Source organism: Centroberyx gerrardi, chromosome 5, assembly GCF_048128805.1.
Source record: "Centroberyx gerrardi isolate f3 chromosome 5, fCenGer3.hap1.cur.20231027, whole genome shotgun sequence".
NCBI classification, from domain to species: Eukaryota; Metazoa; Chordata; class Actinopteri; order Beryciformes; family Berycidae; genus Centroberyx; species Centroberyx gerrardi.
The window spans coordinates 18,377,600-18,398,408 of record NC_136001.1 but is presented as its reverse complement, the minus strand read 5'-3'; the positions used below and the strand labels follow the sequence as shown (position 1 = coordinate 18,398,408).

The following is a 20,809-nucleotide window of genomic DNA, read 5'->3' as shown; positions in this document are numbered from 1 at the left end:
GTGTTAGGATTACTGTGGAAGGTTAAAAAGTCAATGTGTGGCCATTTGTTGGTCTACAACAAAAACAATAGCCGGATATGCTGGTTCATGACAATATGACTCCCAGTTTAGAGCTGGTGCCTATTTTTTTTTTGTTCAGATTTGATTGTGAATAAAAGCATCCGGGCTATTTGCTGTGTGGTGTCAACCTTCATGTTTGTGCAACATTTCTTACATGTAGCAACAAATATGGAAAAATCTCATCAACTAAAGCAAAAACAAAATGGTTTCAGGTCCTTCCTGCCTTGACCCTATTACAATACACGTTAAACACGTCAAAATACAAGTAACAGTGTGATGAATATATAAAAAGAAATAGCATGGCATAGCCTATCTGATATTTGACAATAACAATCCTTTTCATTTTCAGGATAAAACTGATCAATGTTGTTAGAATTTGTAAAAAAACGCCAGTTATGTTCTAAACCAGATATATACAACATTTACAAGTACAACTGTGCAATGAGTTGTATTTTAACAAAGAATCCTTCATGTCAATTACTGTAATCCTCACATTCTGTGCAAGAAGTCATTATTTTCATTATTATTCTTTCAAAAAGGGACCTGGGCAGTAGGATCTTTCTTCACTGCACAAATCAAGAAGGTGACACAAAGCCCTTCTATCCGGCATTAAGATTAATTAACAGCTTGGCTTACTTCAGATTTATTTGTAATCCTCCCGTAATCCACTTTCTGAAAGGTATAAATCCAACACCTAGAGCACAGTAAATTCAGCTGTAGAGTGGTTAAACACTGCACGAGCCAAACAGTACACAGCCTGTCTTAGCAATTAAGGAAGATGGAGAACGGCACAGAGGGCAAGAACTTCTACATTCCCATGAACAACAGGACTGGGCTTGTCAGGAGTCCTTTTGACTATCCACAGTACTACCTGGCAGATCCATGGCAATTCAAACTGCTTGCTTTCTACATGTTCTTCCTGATCGTTACTGGCTTCCCCATCAATGCTCTGACACTGGTGGTTACAGCTCAGAATAAGAAGTTGCGGCAACCTCTCAACTTTATCCTGGTCAACTTGGCTGTTGCTGGATTGATCATGGTCCTCTTTGGATTCACCATCACCATCACTTCTGCTCTTAATGGCTACTTTGTTTTTGGAGCAATGGGTTGTGCCATTGAGGGATTCATGGCTACTCTTGGAGGTATGAAATATGAACTTTTGCAATATTGTAAATGCATATTGTTGTCTTTATGATAGGAAAAAGCTACTAAATACTTGATCATTACATACCTGTGAAACGCTCTCAGACACATGTAATGATTAAACATAACTGCAGACATTTATTTTCCATTCAATTGCAGGTCAAGTTGCTCTGTGGTCACTGGTAGTGCTGGCTGTTGAGAGATACATTGTTGTCTGCAAACCCATGGGAAGCTTCAAGTTCACTACAGCACATGCTGGAGCTGGAGTTGCTTTCACCTGGATCATGGCTATGGCTTGTGCTGTTCCCCCACTTGTTGGCTGGTCCAGGTACATTACATATCATCTGTGCAAAAAGAGCTAAAACAGAGCAGCTAGAAACTAATTTATATAGAAAATATAACTGTGTTTCCTTTGAGAACAATACATTTGCAAAATGAGGACTCAAAAGTGATTTTTTTGTGAGACAGTACAGATTAATAAAAATGTAAGGGAGATTTTAAGTAGCAGCCTCAACTACTTCTAACACACAGTTCAAATCTATCCTTACTTCCCAGAGCACATGCATTGTACAGTGTTTCTAATCACTGTTCTCTACTGTCCCCCTATATTCTCACACAGGTACATCCCTGAAGGTATGCAGTGCTCTTGTGGACCTGACTACTACACCCTGGCTCCAGGCTTCAACAACGAGTCATATGTCATGTACATGTTCAGCTGCCACTTCTGTTTCCCCGTCTTCACCATCTTCTTCACTTATGGAAGCCTTGTGCTGACAGTCAAAGCTGTAAGACTTGTTTTTCTACTATACTATACTATACTATACTCAATTCATGATCTTGTGCAAATAGCTGGCTCTTGTTTGCACAATATTTGTGTAGCTTATCCTATCACAGTGTAAATCAATTAGTCAATTAGTAAATTAGTCAACTACACGCCAAGCTTTCAAGCTAATTATCAAACACTGTTAATTGATTTCTGTGTATTTTAAGTTTAGTGAGAACATGTAAATCTAAATCTATTTAAATTATATCTAAATTATAATATAAAACAATATGGTTGCCCTGAACCATTGGTCTTACCTTTCTGGGGACCAGAACATTTCAAAAGAATGTTCAAAAGATTTTTTCTCACAACCCATACGTTATGCTTTATTTTGAGGCAAAACAACAGAACAGAATTTGTATGAATAAATCTTGGGTCCCAACCCAGACTCTGTAATACACTGCCCTAGGCTGCACTCCATATTGTACTGAAAGCTGTGACATGTAAGTCTAACCATCCTCCCTTCTGCTGTTCTGTTCAACGCATTTTAGGCAGCAGCTCAGCAGCAGGAGTCAGCATCCACCCAGAAAGCTGAGAAGGAAGTGACACGTATGTGCTTCCTGATGGTCTTGGGATTCTTGGTTGCTTGGACCCCCTATGCTAGCTTTGCCGCATGGATTTTCTTCAACAAGGGAGCTGCCTTCACTGCTCAGTCCATGGCCATCCCTGCTTTCTTCTCAAAGAGCTCTGCCTTGTTTAATCCAATCATCTACGTGCTGATGAACAAACAGGTCAGTTTAATGCTGTAGCATCTCCTACAGCAGGAACAAACTGAATCTCTCAGCTTGTGACATCAGCCAGATGCATAGCTCTAGTGCAGTGATTCCCAAAGTCTGGGCCGCGTCCCCCTGGTGGGCCGTGAAGGTACTGGAGGTTGGCCGCGAGAGGTCATTTACAATAAATAAATAAAACGTTTTTAATTTTCAATTTTGTAATTAAGTTTGAAATTACCATAAAATATTTATGATTCAATATTTGCATTAAAAAAAGTAATCAGAACTAATAAAACAAAGCCATGGGATTTAAATTATTATTATTATTATTATTATTATTTTATATCTCGTCACTGGCGGGGAATTGTAATTGAGGGAATACCTCATCATTGGCGGGGGAAGAGTAAAAATGGAGCGGTGGCTGTCAAATTGGGCCGCGGCATTCTTAAATTTGGGAATGGCTGCTCTAGTGCATATATCATTCAGCAAAGATGATACAGATGACTGACAGTGATCGAGATGATATTCTGAGGATTTGATTATAACTCATACTTCAGAAGTGAATGCACTTGTGCATAACATTGTACGAGGCCTTTTGAGAAAGACTTCTGTCTCCCATTGTTTTAAGTGGAACAGCTCTAGACTTAAATAGATAAACTGTTGCCTTTCTGGACCCATAAGCCTGTAGCTTCAAAGGAAGGGATTACTGTTCTTGGGTGATTGGTCAGATCGCATGATCCTATTAACTTCAAAATACCAGAAGGCAAAATGTTCTCAGATCAGCACTCATATTCTATAATTTTTTTTTATTTTTTTTATTTTTAGCTTTGAGATGATTCACTCAATCTTTTCACTCAGTTTCTTTCAATGAAAATTTTAATTTAACTGTAAAATTCTGAAATTGATGCAAGTCCTCTTTATTGTATCAATTATTATACTGTGACAATAATTAAACTGCTATAAGCTGTTTTCATCATAGTATAATTTCCAACTTAAATGATACAAAGCAGTTCTAATTGTTTGATGCTGTATGTGCAACAATGTTTGGTGTCTTACTTCCCTATGTTCACCTTTTCAGTTCCGTAACTGCATGCTGAGCACAATTGGAATGGGTGGCATGGTTGAAGATGAGTCCTCTGTATCCACCAGCAAGACAGAAGTCTCCTCTGTGTCTTAAGAATAAGGAATTCACAACTCTGGACATTCTCCTTCCTGATATCTACCTGATTCTGAATGGTCGTCTTAATATACTGAAGAAAGTTATTTCACTCTGATCTGCAAAGCATGGACATAGTAATTTCAGAATACACTCAAAAGATGGCATTTTGCTGTGCAGATTCCAAATGTATCAACATCTCTGGAACAATTGCCACATCTGTTGAAACAGATGTGGCAATGCAACTTGCTGTGAGATTGCAAATATTGCAGTGTATGTGAAAATGTGAGTGTGTATGATAAGACTCCACTCCAAAATCATTGAGCCACAGTTTGGAAAAAAATGCTTTGAAAAATAATTGACAACAGAGATACTGCATGGAATTCTCAGGAACAACATCAAGCAAAACATCTCTGGAACAAAGCCTATTGTGTTTTCTTAGGCGGCTGTCACAAATGCTTGATTGTGATATGTTTGGAACGGATGAATGGGTGAGTCAGATTTGATTGAAAATTAAACTGTATTTTTATGTCATTAAGGGGCTAGCATATTTGTTGGCCTCTGAATGTTCTGTATATATTTTATAAATAACAAAAAAGTCTAGGTATAAGTAAATAAATGCATGCATGAAAAGTCTTCTTGGTTGTTCTTTACGTCCTAACAAAATTTAGTCCCTGATTTGAATCTAGCAAATGGTTTCAGGTGTAAAGATTATTTTTGTAATTCATTTTAGAATTATTTGAATCCATAATTGGTTTCACATGGAACCTGTTGAGGCCTTTCAAGATTGTGGGTGTGTTTTATTGATCATATCAAGCATTCTCTTCTTTAGATTGTTTCCTTCTCCCTTTCTCCCCTTTCCCTCTCCCTGTCTTTGATTCATCAAGACCTCTCATATAGCAGACCTACAGACTTAAAGCAGACTGATCTCAAAGGCATGAGCTACATGCTGATAAGTAACAGCTACACCGCTCTCATGGCAGAGTAACAAGATTACAAACCATATTTTGTCTTTCATTTGTGATCATTTGTTCCATCACGTCTCTTTCTTTAATGTTGTGATGCTGCCACGATGCCCAACATGCTGATATTATTTTTTACATAGAAAGATTAAATATTTTTTGTATGAACTAGAAAGAAGTTCAAGCTGCTATGCACTGAGTGTACAAAACATTACAGATGCCTACTAATTCCTTTAAATTAACTGACCAGGTGAAAGCTGTGATCCCTAGTTGATTTCCTAGTTAAATCCACTTCAATCAGTGTAGATGAAGGGGAGGAGACAGGTTAAAGAAGGATTTTTAATGCTTGAGACAATTCAGACATGGAGTGATTATCAACTGCCAAATTGATGCTTGTGTCCTTGTGGAGAAAGTTGTCTTGAAAAGAACAATCTTCTCATGAAAGACAGAGATGCTTCCTTACAGTTTGACATGGACTGTGTGCTTGATGTCACGTGCGCAATCACGGGGTATAATAGGTGCCAGGCACCCTGGTTTGAGTGTGTCAAGAGTTGCAAAGCTGCTGGGTTTTTCAAACAGTGTCCCATGTGTAGCTGGAATGTTCCACCACCCAAAGGACATCCAGCCAGTGGCAGGCCAGTGGTCAAAAAACAGCTCATTGATGAAAGAGGTCAATGGAGGCTTAGCAGAGCAACAGACAGTCTACAGTTTGTCAAAACTAGTCGATATTGCCCAAGTTTGAAATCCTGACATTTGATTATAGTTCCCCATCAGGCCATTCAGTAATATTTTAAAATGCCAGAACACAGTGCAAAGATGCACCATCCGTCCAAGTTTAAGTTTAAAATGTTTAACGTTTTAGTTATAGCGCCTCCATCAGGTCAATCAGTGTAATTTTTTAAATGCCAGAACACGGTACCAAAATGCATCACCCCTCCATATTTCATCAAAATTGCAGTAGGACCAAACTCCAGGAGCAGCTATCGCCTTGTGACTTGGACAATTATGTGACTTGGACTTGTGACTTGGACAATTATCCACAATTGTAATGCTTTCCCATTTAGGTTGTACACAGAGGCGATAGAGTCTGATGGGGCCCCAGGCAGAAAATCCCATGGGGCCCTTCTGACTGACTTTAGTTGCCATTAGGTTCCCCAGAACACCTATTAAATAATCAGATATGAGTCAAAAAGCGCTTATAGAATCTAAAAATGTATATGTGTATTTTCACACATTTATATTAACAGCAAAAAATAAATGTAATAAATAAACTTCTTAGTTATAATAGAAACTTAATTAAATACTTAAATACTTAAATAAGATAAATGTAAACAACTTAATATAAAAGTATAAAGTATTAATTAAGTATTAGTATTCTCCCAATTAGTTACAGTAAAATGGCCTTATTTATTTATACTAGTGCAGTGCCCATTCGCCCCGCTGCTGCACAGAGCGCTGTTCGCTTGTTTATTCAAAGTTTATTAATATTGAACGTGTCGCGTGTCCAAATTGCACCAAATCCGACACTGCACATCCTTGGGTCCCCAGCAATACACCCGCCAAGTGTGAAGTCGATCGGACGAACGGTTCTCGAAATATGCGAAGGACACACACACAACACTCACATACACACACACTCACTCACTCACAGACAGAGATTCCTCGCTTTATAGTATGATGACTAGTGCAGTGCCCGTTCAAAACGTGCCTGTCCGGAACGGGCCGATTGCTGCTTGCAGCTTTCTCGAGAACCGCGTGTGCCCGTACCGCTCGTGCCCGTAGTGCAGCTTTCTCGAGAACCGCGTGTGCCCGTACCGCTCGTGCCCGTAGTGCAGCTTTCTCAAGAACCGCGTGTGCCCGTACCGCTCGTGCCCGTAGTGCAGCTTTCTCGAGAACCGCATGTGCCCGTACCGCTCGTGCCCATACCGCTCGTGCCCGTAGTGCAGCTTTCTCGAGAACCGCATGTGCCCGTACCGCTCGTGCCCGTAGTGCAGCTTTCTCAAGAACCGCGTGTGCCTGTACCGCTCGTGCCCGTAGTGCAGCTTTCTCGAGAACCGCATGTGCCCGTACCGCTCGTGCCCATACCGCTCGTGCCCGTAGTGCAGCTTTCTCGAGAACCGCATGTGCCCGTACCGCTCGTGCCCGTAGTGCAGCTTTCTCGAGAACCGCATGTGCCCGTACCGCTCGTGCCCGTACCGCTCGTGCCCGTAGTGCAGCTCTCTCGAGAACCGCGTGTGCCCGTACCGCTCGTGCCCGTACCGCTTGTGCCCGTAGTGCAGCTTTCTCGAGAACCGCGTGTGCCCGTACCGCTCGTGCCCGTACCGCTCGTGCCCATAGTGCAGCTTTCTCGAGAACCGCGTGTGCCCGTACCGCTCGTGCCCGTACCGCTCGTGCCCGTAGTGCAGCTTTCTCGAGAACCGCGTGTGCCCGTACCGCTCGTGCCCGTAGTGCAGCTTTCTCGAGAACCGTGTGTGCCTGTACCGCTTGAGCCCCGCTGCTGCACAGAGCGCTGTCCGCTTGTTTATTCAAAGTTTAGTAATATTGAACGTGTCGCGTGTCCAAATTGCACCAAATCCGACACTGCACGTCCTGGGGTCCCCAGTCCCCAGTCCCCAGCCTTCACCAGTGAGACTAAACTGCGCTTGAACCGTAGAAGCAGTTTACGGCCTTCCATTGGTTGATTCTGCTGCCAACCAAACGTGTCTGCGCTCCTATTGGCTAGTTTTACTGCCTCCGCCTCTGTTTTTTTCTCCTGTGTGCTCGTTCTTCTCTCTCGGGCAGTTTAACTGAGCGGGGCGCGTGCCTTTGTCCTGCTCAGCCAGTCAGAGCCCTGAAGCCCCGCCCCGCTGTGATGTGACGGTGTTTATATCAAACAGCCCCCGCTGCACTCAAACAGAGCTGAGCGGCTCGCTGTTCGCTTGTTTAGTCAAAGTTTATTAATATTGAACGTGTCGTGTGTCCAAATTGCACCAAATCCGACACTGCATGTCCTTGGGCCCCCAGCAATACACCCACCAAGTGTGAAGTAGATCGGACAAACAGTTCTCGAGATATGTGAAGGACACACACACTCACACACTCTCAGACAGAGATTCCTGGAATTAGTAGATAGATGATGATAGATGATTACCCTATCATCTTTTTTTTTTTTTTTTTTTCTTTTTCAAATCAATATTCCATTTGATTAAATTTACTTAAATTTACTTAACTTTAATCAGTTTCATGGGCTGGTTTCACAAACCTTACCAAAGCTTCAACTATTTATTTACATTAGATTTTAATTAGTCTCATGATCTCAAGGTTCATATGTTTAGATTTAGGGGCAAAGCCAGCTGACAGCCAGCGGGCACTTTGTCAGGCTAAACCAAAAACAACGTCATGTAACATTAGCTAGGCTACACGTTACATGACATCATGTAACTAAATTTTTGGCTTACCATTATTTAATCATCATCATTTATCATCATTCGTCATTATCTGCTCCACTTACCACTGTCCTGCTTTCTTTTCTCTTCCTCCTCTTTCTTTCTCTTTCTTTTTTAACAATTCCTGATCATTCCTGATAATTGCTCTTCATTTTGCATGGTAAAATCAATCAATCAGGAATCAAAACAAACTTGTGCTGCGCTGTGCAGCTGTGCTGGTCACAGAGACGCGAATGAGATGGGGCCCCTTTAGGGAGGTTTCCTAGTACTGATTGTCACTGCAATGGTACCATAGTTTAGGGGGGTTCCCACATTTGAGACACTGCTGTGGATTTAGGTGAGTCAGCCCTTGGAGGCCCCCTCATGCTGGGGGCCCCAAGTAGTTGCCTGCCTTGCCTGTCCATAAAATTCGCCTCTGGTTGTACAAGCATGTCACTCAAAAATCTACAACTGAATGACATGAAGTTGCCCTCTTGCCACGGCTCTACATGCGGTGCGTTTCATTAGTCGTTTCGGCCCTCATTGACTTCTCCTCGGCACTTCCCCTTGGGGGAATCCCCGTCGCCATCTTAAGTGTCGTTCCATTACTCTGATAACTCAAGTGAACTTTCTGAGATCGACCCTTCAAGGGCCGAGGGAGCGAGTCAACAACGATGTAGACTTCACAAGCACATATTTCCCAGGATGCATTGTGATCATCCGTCAATTCCAGTGCAAGAACAGGTGATAAATATAAATGCAAGTAAACAAACAATATTTAGAGGATTTAGACATATTTATGAAATGAACTCATCTGCAATATTTCATTACTCATTGTTCTGTGTAATTTTTATTACTTATTCTTATTATTAATTATTAGGCCTGCTTAAAGTCCCCATGAAATGAACTCCCATTACTTTTACTTCCTGGTAAACAGAGTATCTTTCATGGTGACATCATCGTGTACCAGGAGGCGTAAATAAAAATTCCAACCAATAAAACATCACAGATTTTTTAATAGTCCCGCCTCTCAGCTCCTCCCATCCAATCAAACTGCCTTTCTCTCCCTAACTGATATTCCATTGGTTTAGACTTTTGAATGATCCCTCCCTGCGTTATGTCCCGCCCCAGTTTCAACAGGAAATACATCAAATCAAGGAAGTGATGATGCTGTTTCATGGGGTCTTTAAGGGCAAGTGCATTCCATTTAAAATATTCTGCTCCCCCTCGGACCCTGCCCCCCTGCTCTGCAAGTGGCCACTCGCGTTACGTATGGTGCTACGTATTACCAAGTGCCGAGGGGAAGTGAAGGAGGGCTGGTTAAATAACTAATGAAACGCAGGTCTGGTCTTGTAACAACCTTCATGGGTGACTTACTTAAAACATATGTTTACCCTCCCATAACCTCTGCCCCTCACCCCTCTGTTTGTTATGTCAACCATGCATGTCATGCATGGTGCACAAGCACCTGTAGTGAGGTACATGAGAGTCATGTGCACATCACCTTGCCCATTTGGAAAAAGTACTACTGTTTGTGCTGCTTTTGCAAATATTGATGGCTCATTATGTGTTTTTCTCAAAAAGTGTTTTCTAACAATGTGTGTCTTACCTCTTTTTGTAAATCACAGGTTACAACACAATTAAATACACTTGAAAGTTACAGTGTATGTGTAATTAAAACCAGCTTGCAGTTTTCATTGAAGCTGTATTCTTCCTTCTCACTCTAATAGGAAGATGACGTGCTTTATATGGTTAAATGGGCTGGCTTTCCCTGAAGGCTCCACCCGCTTTGTTACCATATAGGCTGGCTTTCCATGGAACATTCGTTCCATCGCCCGAAGCAGTCGTTCCCTGGACTGAAGCAGTCATTCGGTCGCCCGAAGCTTTCATTCGGTCGCCTGAAGCACTCGTTCAGTTGTCCGAAGCACTCGTTCAATCCACTCACTCACTCACTCACTCACTCACTCACTCACTCACTCACTCACTCACTCACTCACTCACTCACTCACTCACTCAGTCAATCACTCACTCACTCACTCACTCAATCACTCAACTCAGTCAAAGTGCCGGTGGAGAAATTGGTCGTAATAAATGAATTTCCGTAACCGCTACACCGATCATAAAGGCGGTATGGGATTATACTGGACGTGTATTGAAAATATCTGGTATCCACTCACTCACTCACTCACTCACTCACTTATTCACTCTGCCAACATTCAACCACACAGGCCAAAGGAGTCGTTCCGCAGCGCGAAGCACTCATTCCGACACCCAAAGCACTGGTTCAGTTGTCCGAAGCACTTGTTCAATCCACTCACTCAGTCACTCAGTCACTCAGTCACTCACTCATTCAGTGGTTGAATACCCTCTAGTTGAGGCCACTGGTCCTATTTATAGCAGCAGCAAGGGAGGGTTTTGTGACAGCACTGATGATGGCACAATGCCTGCTTTATAACAGCCTATATTGCATTACAGTAAGTGAGTGGATGAGTGAGTGGTTGAGTGAGTGAGTGAGTGAGTGAGTGAGTGAGTGAGTGAGTGGGTGGGTGAGTATGTCAGTGAGTGAGTGAGTGAGAGAGGGAGTGAGTGAGTGGTTGAGTGAGTGAGTTAGTCAGTGAGTCAGTGAGTGAGTGAGTGAGTGAGTGGTTGAGTGAGTGAGTGGTTTAGTCAGTAAGTCAGTGAGTGAGTGAGTGAGTGAGTGGTTGAGTGAGTGAGTTAGTTAGTCAGTGAGTCAGTGAGTGAGTGAGTGAGTGGATTGAACGAGTACTTCAGACAAACGAACGAGTGCTTCTGCTGAATGAGTGCTTCGGGAGACCGAATGAGTGCTTCGACTGACTATCATAAAGCAGGCGGAGCCTATAGGGAAAGCCAGCCTATATTGCCTTGTTCAAGTTTAAAGTTCAAGTTCAAGTTCAAGTTTGTTTAATTATATAGCCCTTTATCACAAGCATGTCTCAGAGGACTTTACAGAGAATGAGCCTAGCTAGATCTAACTAAACAAAATCAGTGGTGAACAAAAAGATATAGGACAAGCATAGCAAAAAACACAGGGTAGACAAGAGCAGATTTTAGCAAGACAAACAATCTACCTACATAGCCTAACCTACCCGGCATCCCCAGCCTTAGACCCTAATGCACACAAGGAAAAACTCCCAAGAAAAACCTTAGTAGGAAAAACTGAGGCAAATAGGGATCCCCCCCATGGGACGGCTTAGTGTGCAATAGGTGCCGGGCAAAACAATGATGGCACAATGCCTGTGGATAACATATTACGTTATGACCATGTATTGCAATAGTTGGCTTTCCCTGTAGGTTCCGTCTGCTTTATGACTATGTAAGGAAATATGGGCCTTACAGGGCGCTGTAGGTGGAGCCTGCAGGGAAAGCCAGCCCATATTGGCTTATAAGAGATCTAGAAGCTGCAACTAATTGGTGCAAGGATTCTATGTTTAGAGGAAGAGTGACTCTGGCAGAAGTTGTAATATGGACAGAGAGGACCAGTTATAGCATAATTCCTCAACATATGATGCTAGAGTAATCAAACCTCAGATGGGATGGACCCCAAACAGGAAGAGGGGAATATTTCCCAAATGCTTAATGCTGACCTTAGAAACTTCACTTAGGCCTACCTGTATGCAAGGAACCCCAAAGTGCGTCAGACCACATTTGGTCATGCTGAATAGCACCACCATCAGGACAAATTTTTCAAACAGCAATATGTCAGGTAACATTTCACCTGCAGTTGCAGTACTGTCGCCACAATGTTCTACCTTTGTGATGTACTTTTCCAGATTGATGAATCAAGCTTAGATTCTCACTGTCAAATAATTTGCCCCATGGGCTCGGACCCTTACGGCTATATTTTTTTAATTGAATTCCGTTAACAACAAATAACACAAAAACATATATATTTCACCTAACAGTGATCTACCTTTTTGGCAGAAAATAAAATAGTAATTCAAACCCATTTTTGAGTCATGAATAGAACAACCATGACCTAACATGCTAAATGTGCAAATCTACCTAAATTAGGCCTAATGATACATTTCTAACTACCTGAAAAAAGCCAAAATTTTAGTTTGACAAAAAAATAAAAATAAAAAAAAAACCTTTGATAATTGGCTAATTGATGAGCACCAGCATTCTTCCCCAGCAGGTGAAAATGTATTTGGCATGGTTAATTACCTCCGCCAAGGAGGTTATGTTTTCGGTGCCGTTTGTTTGTTTGTTCATTTGTCTGTCAGCAGGATTATGGAAAAACTACTGTCCCAATTTTCATGAAACTTCGTGGAAGGGTGTAGCATGGGCCAAGGAAGAACCCATTAAATTTTGGAGCGGATCCGTATATTAGTTGCGCTTGCACATTTGCATATCATATGTTATAGGAGCAGCGTAGCCCCTTTATGAGAATAGGGCGGGGCAGAGTGTTTTGTACGTAGTGAGTGTGTGGTGGAGCGAGAGAGAGCGAGCGGCAGTGTGTGACGGTGAATGGATCGGAGCGGAAGGAAAAAGTGTAGCAGAGAAACAAAGTGTTGAGAACTTGTTGATGTTGTTGTACGTATACTTGTTGTAATAAAATAGTTAATAAAAAAAAAAAGTGTAGCAGAGAAGTTAGCAAGTTATAGCGTTGTAGCAAGTAGCAAATAAATGTACGGCGAAAGTTACGGTTGTCATAAATAAAGACTGCAACGTCTCAAGGCCGAGGTGGTGTTCCTGTGTGCTGTCTTTTCCAACTGTTGTGAGAGTGAAGGGGGGTTGGTCCCGAAGTAAATTAGACCAGCCCTGGAGGACAACGGAGATTCCCATGTGCTTCCCGACTATGGTCTGGAGGCTGAGCAGGAAAGACCAACACATAGAAGACTGGACTATTGGCCTTGGCGGAGGTCTGCACTCTCCGAGTGCCCTTCTAGTTTACTGTGGAATGTGCTGCACTGGAAAACATTTATCAACATTTCCTGTAACTTTCAACACAACACTGTCCCTGCCTGTTTATAGATCAGGCACTGCTCATGGAGACCCATCTCACAACATGTCAATCCCAGCCCCCTACTGGCTAAAATTGCACATGGCATGGTTGAAGGAGGTCAGATTAAATCAATAACACCCAAAATCATGTCTGCAATTAAAATTAGCTTATTTGGAGAATTGCGTTTTTCTTCTACAAACATGCTGTGAAGCTGTAAAGAAGTGAAATGATGACATTTTCTCTTACACTTGCAGTCATGCATAGTGTGCATGCAGACTGAAGGCTAGTGCAATTATAGGGACATAGTGAAATAGTCTAAACTTAGATGATATATTTAAAATGAACATGAGTAAGAAGTCATGTTAAGGAAAACATCATTCATCCAGCTGATGCTTGCTTTGTTTTATTAGCCACCTTTATTACCCACTTGCCTGTTTAGTTCAGATGTGCACCATGTGCTGTTACTTGTCTTTAAAGTTTGTGCATTAAACCTTACTTTGTGCATTAAACTTACAAAGTTGATAGTTACTATGTTTAAAGGACCAATATGTAATATATTTACTGTACTAAATCATAAAATGACCATGATATGTCATCAGAGATTAAGGAAACATGCTAAATTGAAATACTGGCTTCTCCGTCAACAATGCTACAGCCAGTATGTTCTCCTTTGAAATTTCCGTTCCGGAGCGGAACGTCTGTTTGTGTTTTGGCCTGTGTGATCCCGCCCACTGCCCATTTCGACACCCGGGCTGCCAGATATGAAACAAATTGGCACGCAAACACAGCGTACTGCAGCCATGGAAGCAAGCAAACGCACTGGATCAAGTGAGATGGATTCTACCTGACCTAAAAAGCCTCGTCCTCTTTCGAAAAAGCTCTATGACCAGAGCCGTGGTAAAATACGGGTAAATATTGGAGATGCATTTGAAAGATGGAGACTGTGAACATATCTTATCCAACATTTACTATTCTGATGCTACGAGCTGCAGCTAATGGAAAATGCTACCGCTAACAAACTTGACCAAACACAAATCAAGTAACATAATCGGAGTATGGAGTTGTATTAAATGTGGCGATTACGGCCGATCAAGCTGGCAGAAGGCAGGACACATGAACCGGACACAGGACGTCGGAACCAGACGCCAAATGCGGACTAAACGACGCGATTACAACCTGCACACACTGGATATGAGGAACACCATGGTCTGCTGACAAATATCACTATCACTATGATAGTTTCATTCCCTTCTGTACCCCCACTCTCTGTCGGCAGCTGGCCATGTAATGACAAAGTGAAGCTAATTTGCTAGGCTAGGTTACATACCGTAGCTTAGTAGCTGTACAGGAGCCTGAACGGAGTATCCGGTCTGCCGTGTTGCAGGGGGCCGGGGAACGGGCACTTCAAGCCGAACGATCCGCGGGGCTGTTATAGTCTGTTATAGGCTTCTTGTTTTGTTTTGGTGCAGAAGTTCCAGCAGTTCCATGTTACCACTATCTACCATACTGACTAGCTTCACGCTCTTCAATCTATGAAAATGGAATCTGCGTCTGTTTTCTTTCTGCTTTCACCTGGAAACCCACGTGAGGTTCGAGTCTGGGGAGGAGGGGGCAGGGGGAGACAACTTTCTCCAATATTTTGAATTTGGGCTGCAGTACCCATTTTAAACACTGGCTGTCATTGTTACATATAGGTCCTTTAACTATGGATATTTTTTAATTCTACTATTCTATAAGACATATAAAAGCAGTTTGAATCAATGTTTCATTTGTTCTAATAGTTTAATCTAATAGCCTAAAAGTTGTATGATTTTGGGTGTTATTGATTCAATCTGACTTCCTTCAATCATGCCATGTGCAATTTTGTCCAGTAGGGGGCTGAGATTGAAGTGTTGGGGCATGGTTAAATCCCATAAGATCCTGGCAGGCAGAACAGCATAGGGCATGTAGGGGGCTGTCATGTCCAGATGGAAAAATCTCGCAGAAGTGTGAGAGGAAACCCAGTTGGCTGCAGAACAGATGCCATTCACTGAAACACCTTTGAGCAATGCCCAATAAATCCATGCACCTAGTGGAATGGGAGATTTTACATCAAATTTGACATCAATTTGACTGAAATCATGCTGCATGGAACAGGAGTGAGGATTAGTAGTCAGTGGAATTGGTCATATAGTGTGGTTGATAGAACAAAAATGTTGATCCCAGTAGCATTATGGGCTTTTTAGTCAAGACATGACGGCCGCATGTGCACTTGAATCGTCTCTCTGCAGCACGCACCGCACCTCATATGAAGAGAAGGAACATTTGGTGTTCCATGCATGGTAACCATAGCAATGACCACAATGCACAGCTGCATGGTCGCTACAAGATGCTGCTATAACAAGCTAGCTAACATTAGCATAACGTAGCCATATATAACTATCAAACTACCTGGTATGCCCACTCTTACACCAACACTTTGAAATGCAAAGGCTCTCTTATTAATGTCTTATTAATGTCTTGCTTAGAAAGCAGCCACAAAGTTCAGGGAAATCACAGATTGTAAGAATTAACTTAAAACTCAGTGATAACAGAACAAACTCTTCACTGATTGGTCAAACGCCACGTCAAAAGATTCAAGACAATTGAACTCTGGTTGAGCAGGTGGGCATGAAAAGAAATTATTACTGGGCAGCTGTCACTTCTAGTTTAAAAAGCCCTTTCTTTTTTTCTGCCCAGGTAGGATAGAAAAAATTCCTTAAAAATATATTCCTCAACATATATGAGAATAATGTACATGTTAACCATTCTATTTGTATTATGGTGTTTTTATTTGTTTCATTATTAAAATATTCAAATCTCATTTTCACCTTGGTGAGAGTACTGTATTCATTCATTCATTCATTCATTGATTTTCCTTTCCTCAGTTATTCCCATTCAGGGTCATGGGAGGCTGGAGCCTATCCCAGAATACATTTGACAGAAGGCAGGGAAACAACCTGGATAGGTTGCAAGGCCATCAGAGGGTTAACAGACGATCGCTCACATTCATACAGTATCTATGGACAATTTAGAGTTTCCAGTCCACCTGACTTGCAAGTCTTTGGACTGTGGGAGGAAATTGGAGCACCTGGACTAAACCCAATGCGAGCACAATCTGTAACCAATCACCCTTCAACAGTTCACAAATGTGTTCACTTTACCGTGCCACTGTTATGGCTTGCAACACACTTAGTTCTCCCTGCTAACTGGCTTAACTTATCTTGCTTTACCACACTACTGATTATCACTCACTTGAGGACTGAACAATGTAACCTAATAGTGCTAATAGTACCTGATAGGACAGACAGAGCAGGCACTATAGGACAGAGGGAACATTTGGCCGCAGGCTGAGGTCTGAAGAACATGAAGGTGGGAAATGGAAGCTTGTCTGTGAATGTGATTGAGTTCATTTAAAGCTCCTGAAACATACAACAGCTATTGTGGCTGAGGTTTTGAAAGTATCTAAATCTTCTATTGTTTTATGAGTATGCATATGAGTATGCAATTTTCTGAGGACACAATTTTATAATATTGACTTGTTCATAGCATGATGGAGAGGCTACTACTAGTAAAAAAATGGATATGACAACACATTTTCATGCATGCATTTATTTATCTATGTCTAGATTGTTTTGTTATTTATAAAATTTGTACAATTCATGATGACAAAGTCCAACAAATGATTGCTGGTTCTGTGACAACAACAAAAAAATATATAGTTTATGTTCCTGCAAGTATGATGGTTGCTCATTTTTAACATACAGTATAAACATTTGTTACCATCAATGTAAGAACAGAAAACATCATTAGAGAATATTGAGATGCTCAACCAGTGAAAATCCTTTCAGAACATGTACAGATTCAGTGGTGCCAACTGTAGCTCAGACGTTTCAGGGACAGCTGTGTCTCCAATGGCAGGGGAGTCAAAGTGAGTATCAGCATACAAGTGCACATACATCTTACATTCATTGCACTGATTTCAATTTCACATTGACATTAAAAATGCAATATCCTTCTTAAATTAAAGGGTAAGGGGAATGCAGTTCATGAGTGTGATCTGGATGCCATTCATTGTTGGTCGAAGACGTTTCAAATGTCCATTTGCACAAAGCAAATGAACTTTATTCAGTCCACATGGAGGGTTATTCCAAATCAAATGGAGAGCAGAAAGGAGATTGTCCAGATATATGAAAATGTCTCTATATTTAGGAAACTGAGGACACTTCTGTCTTGCTTGCAGAAACAGAAGACTCATCCTCCACCATACCACCCATTCCAATAGTGCTCAGCATGCAGTTACGGAACTGAAAAAAGAGAATAAAACATATTCAGATACCAAGCATGTGAGGTTCAGGTTTGTACTAACACAGGAAAATGAAATAAAGATTAGCTAATGTAATGAACCAACCTGTTTGTTCATCAGCACATAGATGACAGCGTTGTACAATGCTGAGCTCTTTGCAAAGAAGGCGGGGATGGCCATGTTCAGGGCAGTGAAGGCAGCTCCCTTGTTGAAGAAGATCCAGGCAGCCAGACTGGCATATGGGACCCAAGCTACCAGGAAGCCAAAGACCATCAAGATGCACATACGTGTCACTTCCTTCTCAGCCTTCTGGGTAGAAGCTGAGTCTTGCTGCTGAGCTGCTGCCTACAATATTTGAGAGCACAAAAGATAATCAGAATTCAATAGAAACTTGAGTTGATAAATGCAACATAAGGGTCTTACACAAGTTATTTAATTATTTAATATATAATTCACTGGTTTTCATTTATTTAGGTTGAGTTCAAACATGTCTTACAGCTTTCACTGTCAGCACAAGGCTCCCGTAAGTGAAGAAAATGAGGAAGACTGGAATAAGGAAGTGGACGACAAACATGTAGATGACATAGGATTCGTTGTTGTAGCCCTCAGCAAGGGTGTAGTAGTCAGGTCCACAGGAGCACTGCATACCCTCAGGGAGGTACCTGTGTGACAGGTAACCACAATGATTAAGGAATCAACAAAATTATGTTGATATATACAGTCAAAATTTCACTTCCAGCTTATACAATAGAATACAATATATAATTTACCTGGACCAGCCAAAAAGAGGGGGGGCAGCACAAGCCATAGCCATGATCCAGGTGAAAGCAACTCCAGCTCCTGCATGAGTTCCAGTGAACTTGAAGCTTCCCATGGGTTTGCAGACAACAATGTATCTCTCAACAGCCAGCACTACCAGTGACCACAGAGCGACTTCACCTGTAGAGAGGAGACATGTGATGTTGATTTGAAGAAGAATATTTCTGCACAGACATACATGTTCATGCTTGACACTACTTTAAACAGGGCCATTAGATCTTTTTGAAGTTGGTCAAATATCCGGTTCAAATGCAGTTTTCAATTTAAAAGTGTCTTCAACCTGTTCCTTAGTGACTAATCTGTTTAATTTATGATGAACTTTATTTTAAACAACTCTATTGTAAATTTCAAAGTAGGAAAAGTAGAAATTAGAGTATGAAGTTAGCTGAAAGAGAACATTGATTTCATACCTCCTAGTGTTGCCATGAATCCCTCGACAGCACAGGCAGTTGCTCCAAGAATAAAGTAGCCATTGACAGCAGAAGTGATGGTGATGGTGAATCCAAAGCAGCACATGATCAATCCAGCCACAGCCAGGTTGACCAGGATAAAGTTGAGAGGTTGCCGGAGCTTCTTGTTTTGAAATGTGACCAGCAATGTCAGAGCATTGATGGGAGTTCCAGTGCAGATCAGGAAAAACATGTAGAAAGCAAGTAGCTTGAACATGATTGGATCTGCCAAATAATACTGTTGATATTCAAAAGGACTTCTTACAAGCCCAGTCCTATTGGACATGGGAATGTAGAAGTTCTTGCCCTCTGTGCCATTAGGCTCGTTATTTCCACTATCCCACCCCATCTTTGGTAGCCTAGCCTGTGTGAGCTGAGCTTACGGATGCCAGTGGTGTAGATCCACACTACAGGTGCAGTTGCAGAGTGGGATATTTATACCTTCCTAACCCTGCCTTCAAACTGGTAAAATCAGATTACAGGATTGTGAAGTGGACAGAAGTTAATTCAGGTCAATTGATCTTAACACCGGATAGAGAGGCCATGCTCCAGAGTAATTTGCTCTACCTTTAAGTTCTTAATCCTGCTTAAAGAACAGGAATTTGGTTCAGTCAACACATTTTAGGCCATTATCTACAGTTCACTTATTCTAAAAAAAATAAACCCGAAATCTTCAAGAATATTTGTATTTGTACTGTGTTTGTATTCATGTCATTCCTTATATTAAAAAAATATTGTACCCCTGCAAACTTACTTTTAATCAAAATAAACACATCTACACACTGTCAAAATGAAGAGCTTCATTTCAAAATTAGATATGAACCCTTTACTCACAAAACCTTTGACATATGTATTCATCTGTTTGTTTTAAATATGGAGCAATGAACAAATGGTAACGCTTTTTTAAAAATGGCATTTTAGAATTAAATGCTTAAAATATAGGCATGGGCACTCTTTCAAGGCAAGGCAAGGCAAACTTTATTTATATAGCACATTTCATACACAAGGCAAATACAATGTGCTTCACATAAAACAGAAAAAATACATAAAATGACATTAAAAACGAAAGAAAGGAAGATATTGAGCAGTCACTCTCACACTGGTGACACCTCTGGTCAGCCAGTATAACTTCTCTGAGAGTGACTCTTTCAATTTTTCCTCTCAAAAGGAAATCAATTTAGATGAGATCTTGAAGGATTCTTCGAAGGAGGATTGTCTGGCATTTCTCAATTCTATGTTGTAGTTTTGAAGCTCCTCTTTGTAGATATCATAGTGAACCTGGAGTTTTGTTTTTCGCCATTTACGTTCAGCCTTTCGGCATTCTCTTTTCAGTTGTTTTACAGACATAGCATTTCTCCAGGGTGCTTTTTGCTTACCAGAGATTTTCACCTTAACTGATGCAATGTCATCAATGGAATTCCTAATTTGACAATTAACATTTTCAATAAGGTCATTAATACAATGCGCAGTGGGCATTTGTGACATAGATATTGCGTTCATAAAAGCTGCAGCAGTATTATCATTGATGTAGAATTTTTTTTAAAATTTTGGCCTAGCTTGTAGTTCCAGATTTATAGACACATCAAAGAAAACACAGAAATGATCAGATATGGCAACATCAATAGCAGCAGTTTTAGTGATATTGAGACCCCTAGTGATAATCAAGTCCAAGGTATGCCCCCGATTGTGGGTGGGCCCCGACACATGCTGAGACAGACCTAAAGCCTCTAGCATACTAGTCAGCTCTCTAGCATGGTTATCATTTGGATTATCAATGTGAATATTGATAATATAGCCAGACAATCAAAATCTGTGGAGATTTTGGACAGTAGTTCACCAAATTCGTCACAGAAATTGTTGGACTGTTTAGGTGGTCTATATACAATCAGAAATAAAACTTGAATAGTACTTTTCAAAGTAAAAGCAAGGTATTCAAAAGATGTAAAATCCCCAGATGACACCTGTTTGCACTGAAACACATCAGAGAAAA

General features: G+C 41.3%; 2 protein-coding genes across 4 annotated transcripts; one reads left to right on the top strand and one right to left on the bottom strand.

Annotated features, from left to right (window-relative positions):
- Positions 1–835: 835 nt before the first annotated feature.
- On the top strand, positions 836–11,310 carry LOC139916582 (green-sensitive opsin). Of its 3 annotated transcripts, none has more exons than XM_078283361.1 (6): positions 839–1,202; positions 1,363–1,531; positions 1,823–1,988; positions 2,518–2,757; positions 3,818–3,909; positions 11,167–11,310. In XM_078283361.1, the coding sequence occupies exons 1-6, from the start codon at positions 839–841 to the stop codon at positions 11,246–11,248; spliced, it is 1,113 nt and encodes a 370-aa protein (XP_078139487.1). In that variant the 3' UTR covers positions 11,249–11,310. The 3 variants fall into 3 exon arrangements, with proteins under 3 accessions (XP_071761599.1, XP_078139487.1, XP_078139486.1); XM_078283360.1 differs by having other exon boundaries at positions 11,161–11,310; XM_071905498.1 differs by lacking the exon at positions 11,167–11,310 and having other exon boundaries at positions 836–1,202; positions 3,818–4,511.
- A 5,646-nt stretch (positions 11,311–16,956) lies between these two features.
- Positions 16,957–19,168, bottom strand: LOC139916591 (green-sensitive opsin-like). The gene is made up of 5 exons (XM_071905514.2): positions 18,781–19,168; positions 18,322–18,490; positions 18,048–18,213; positions 17,657–17,896; positions 16,957–17,552 (listed from the first exon to the last, which is right to left on the bottom strand). Exons 1-5 carry the CDS (start codon positions 19,166–19,168, stop codon positions 17,454–17,456), a joined length of 1,062 nt encoding a protein of 353 aa, XP_071761615.1. The 3' UTR covers positions 16,957–17,453.
- Between the last annotated feature and the right edge of the window lie 1,641 nt (positions 19,169–20,809).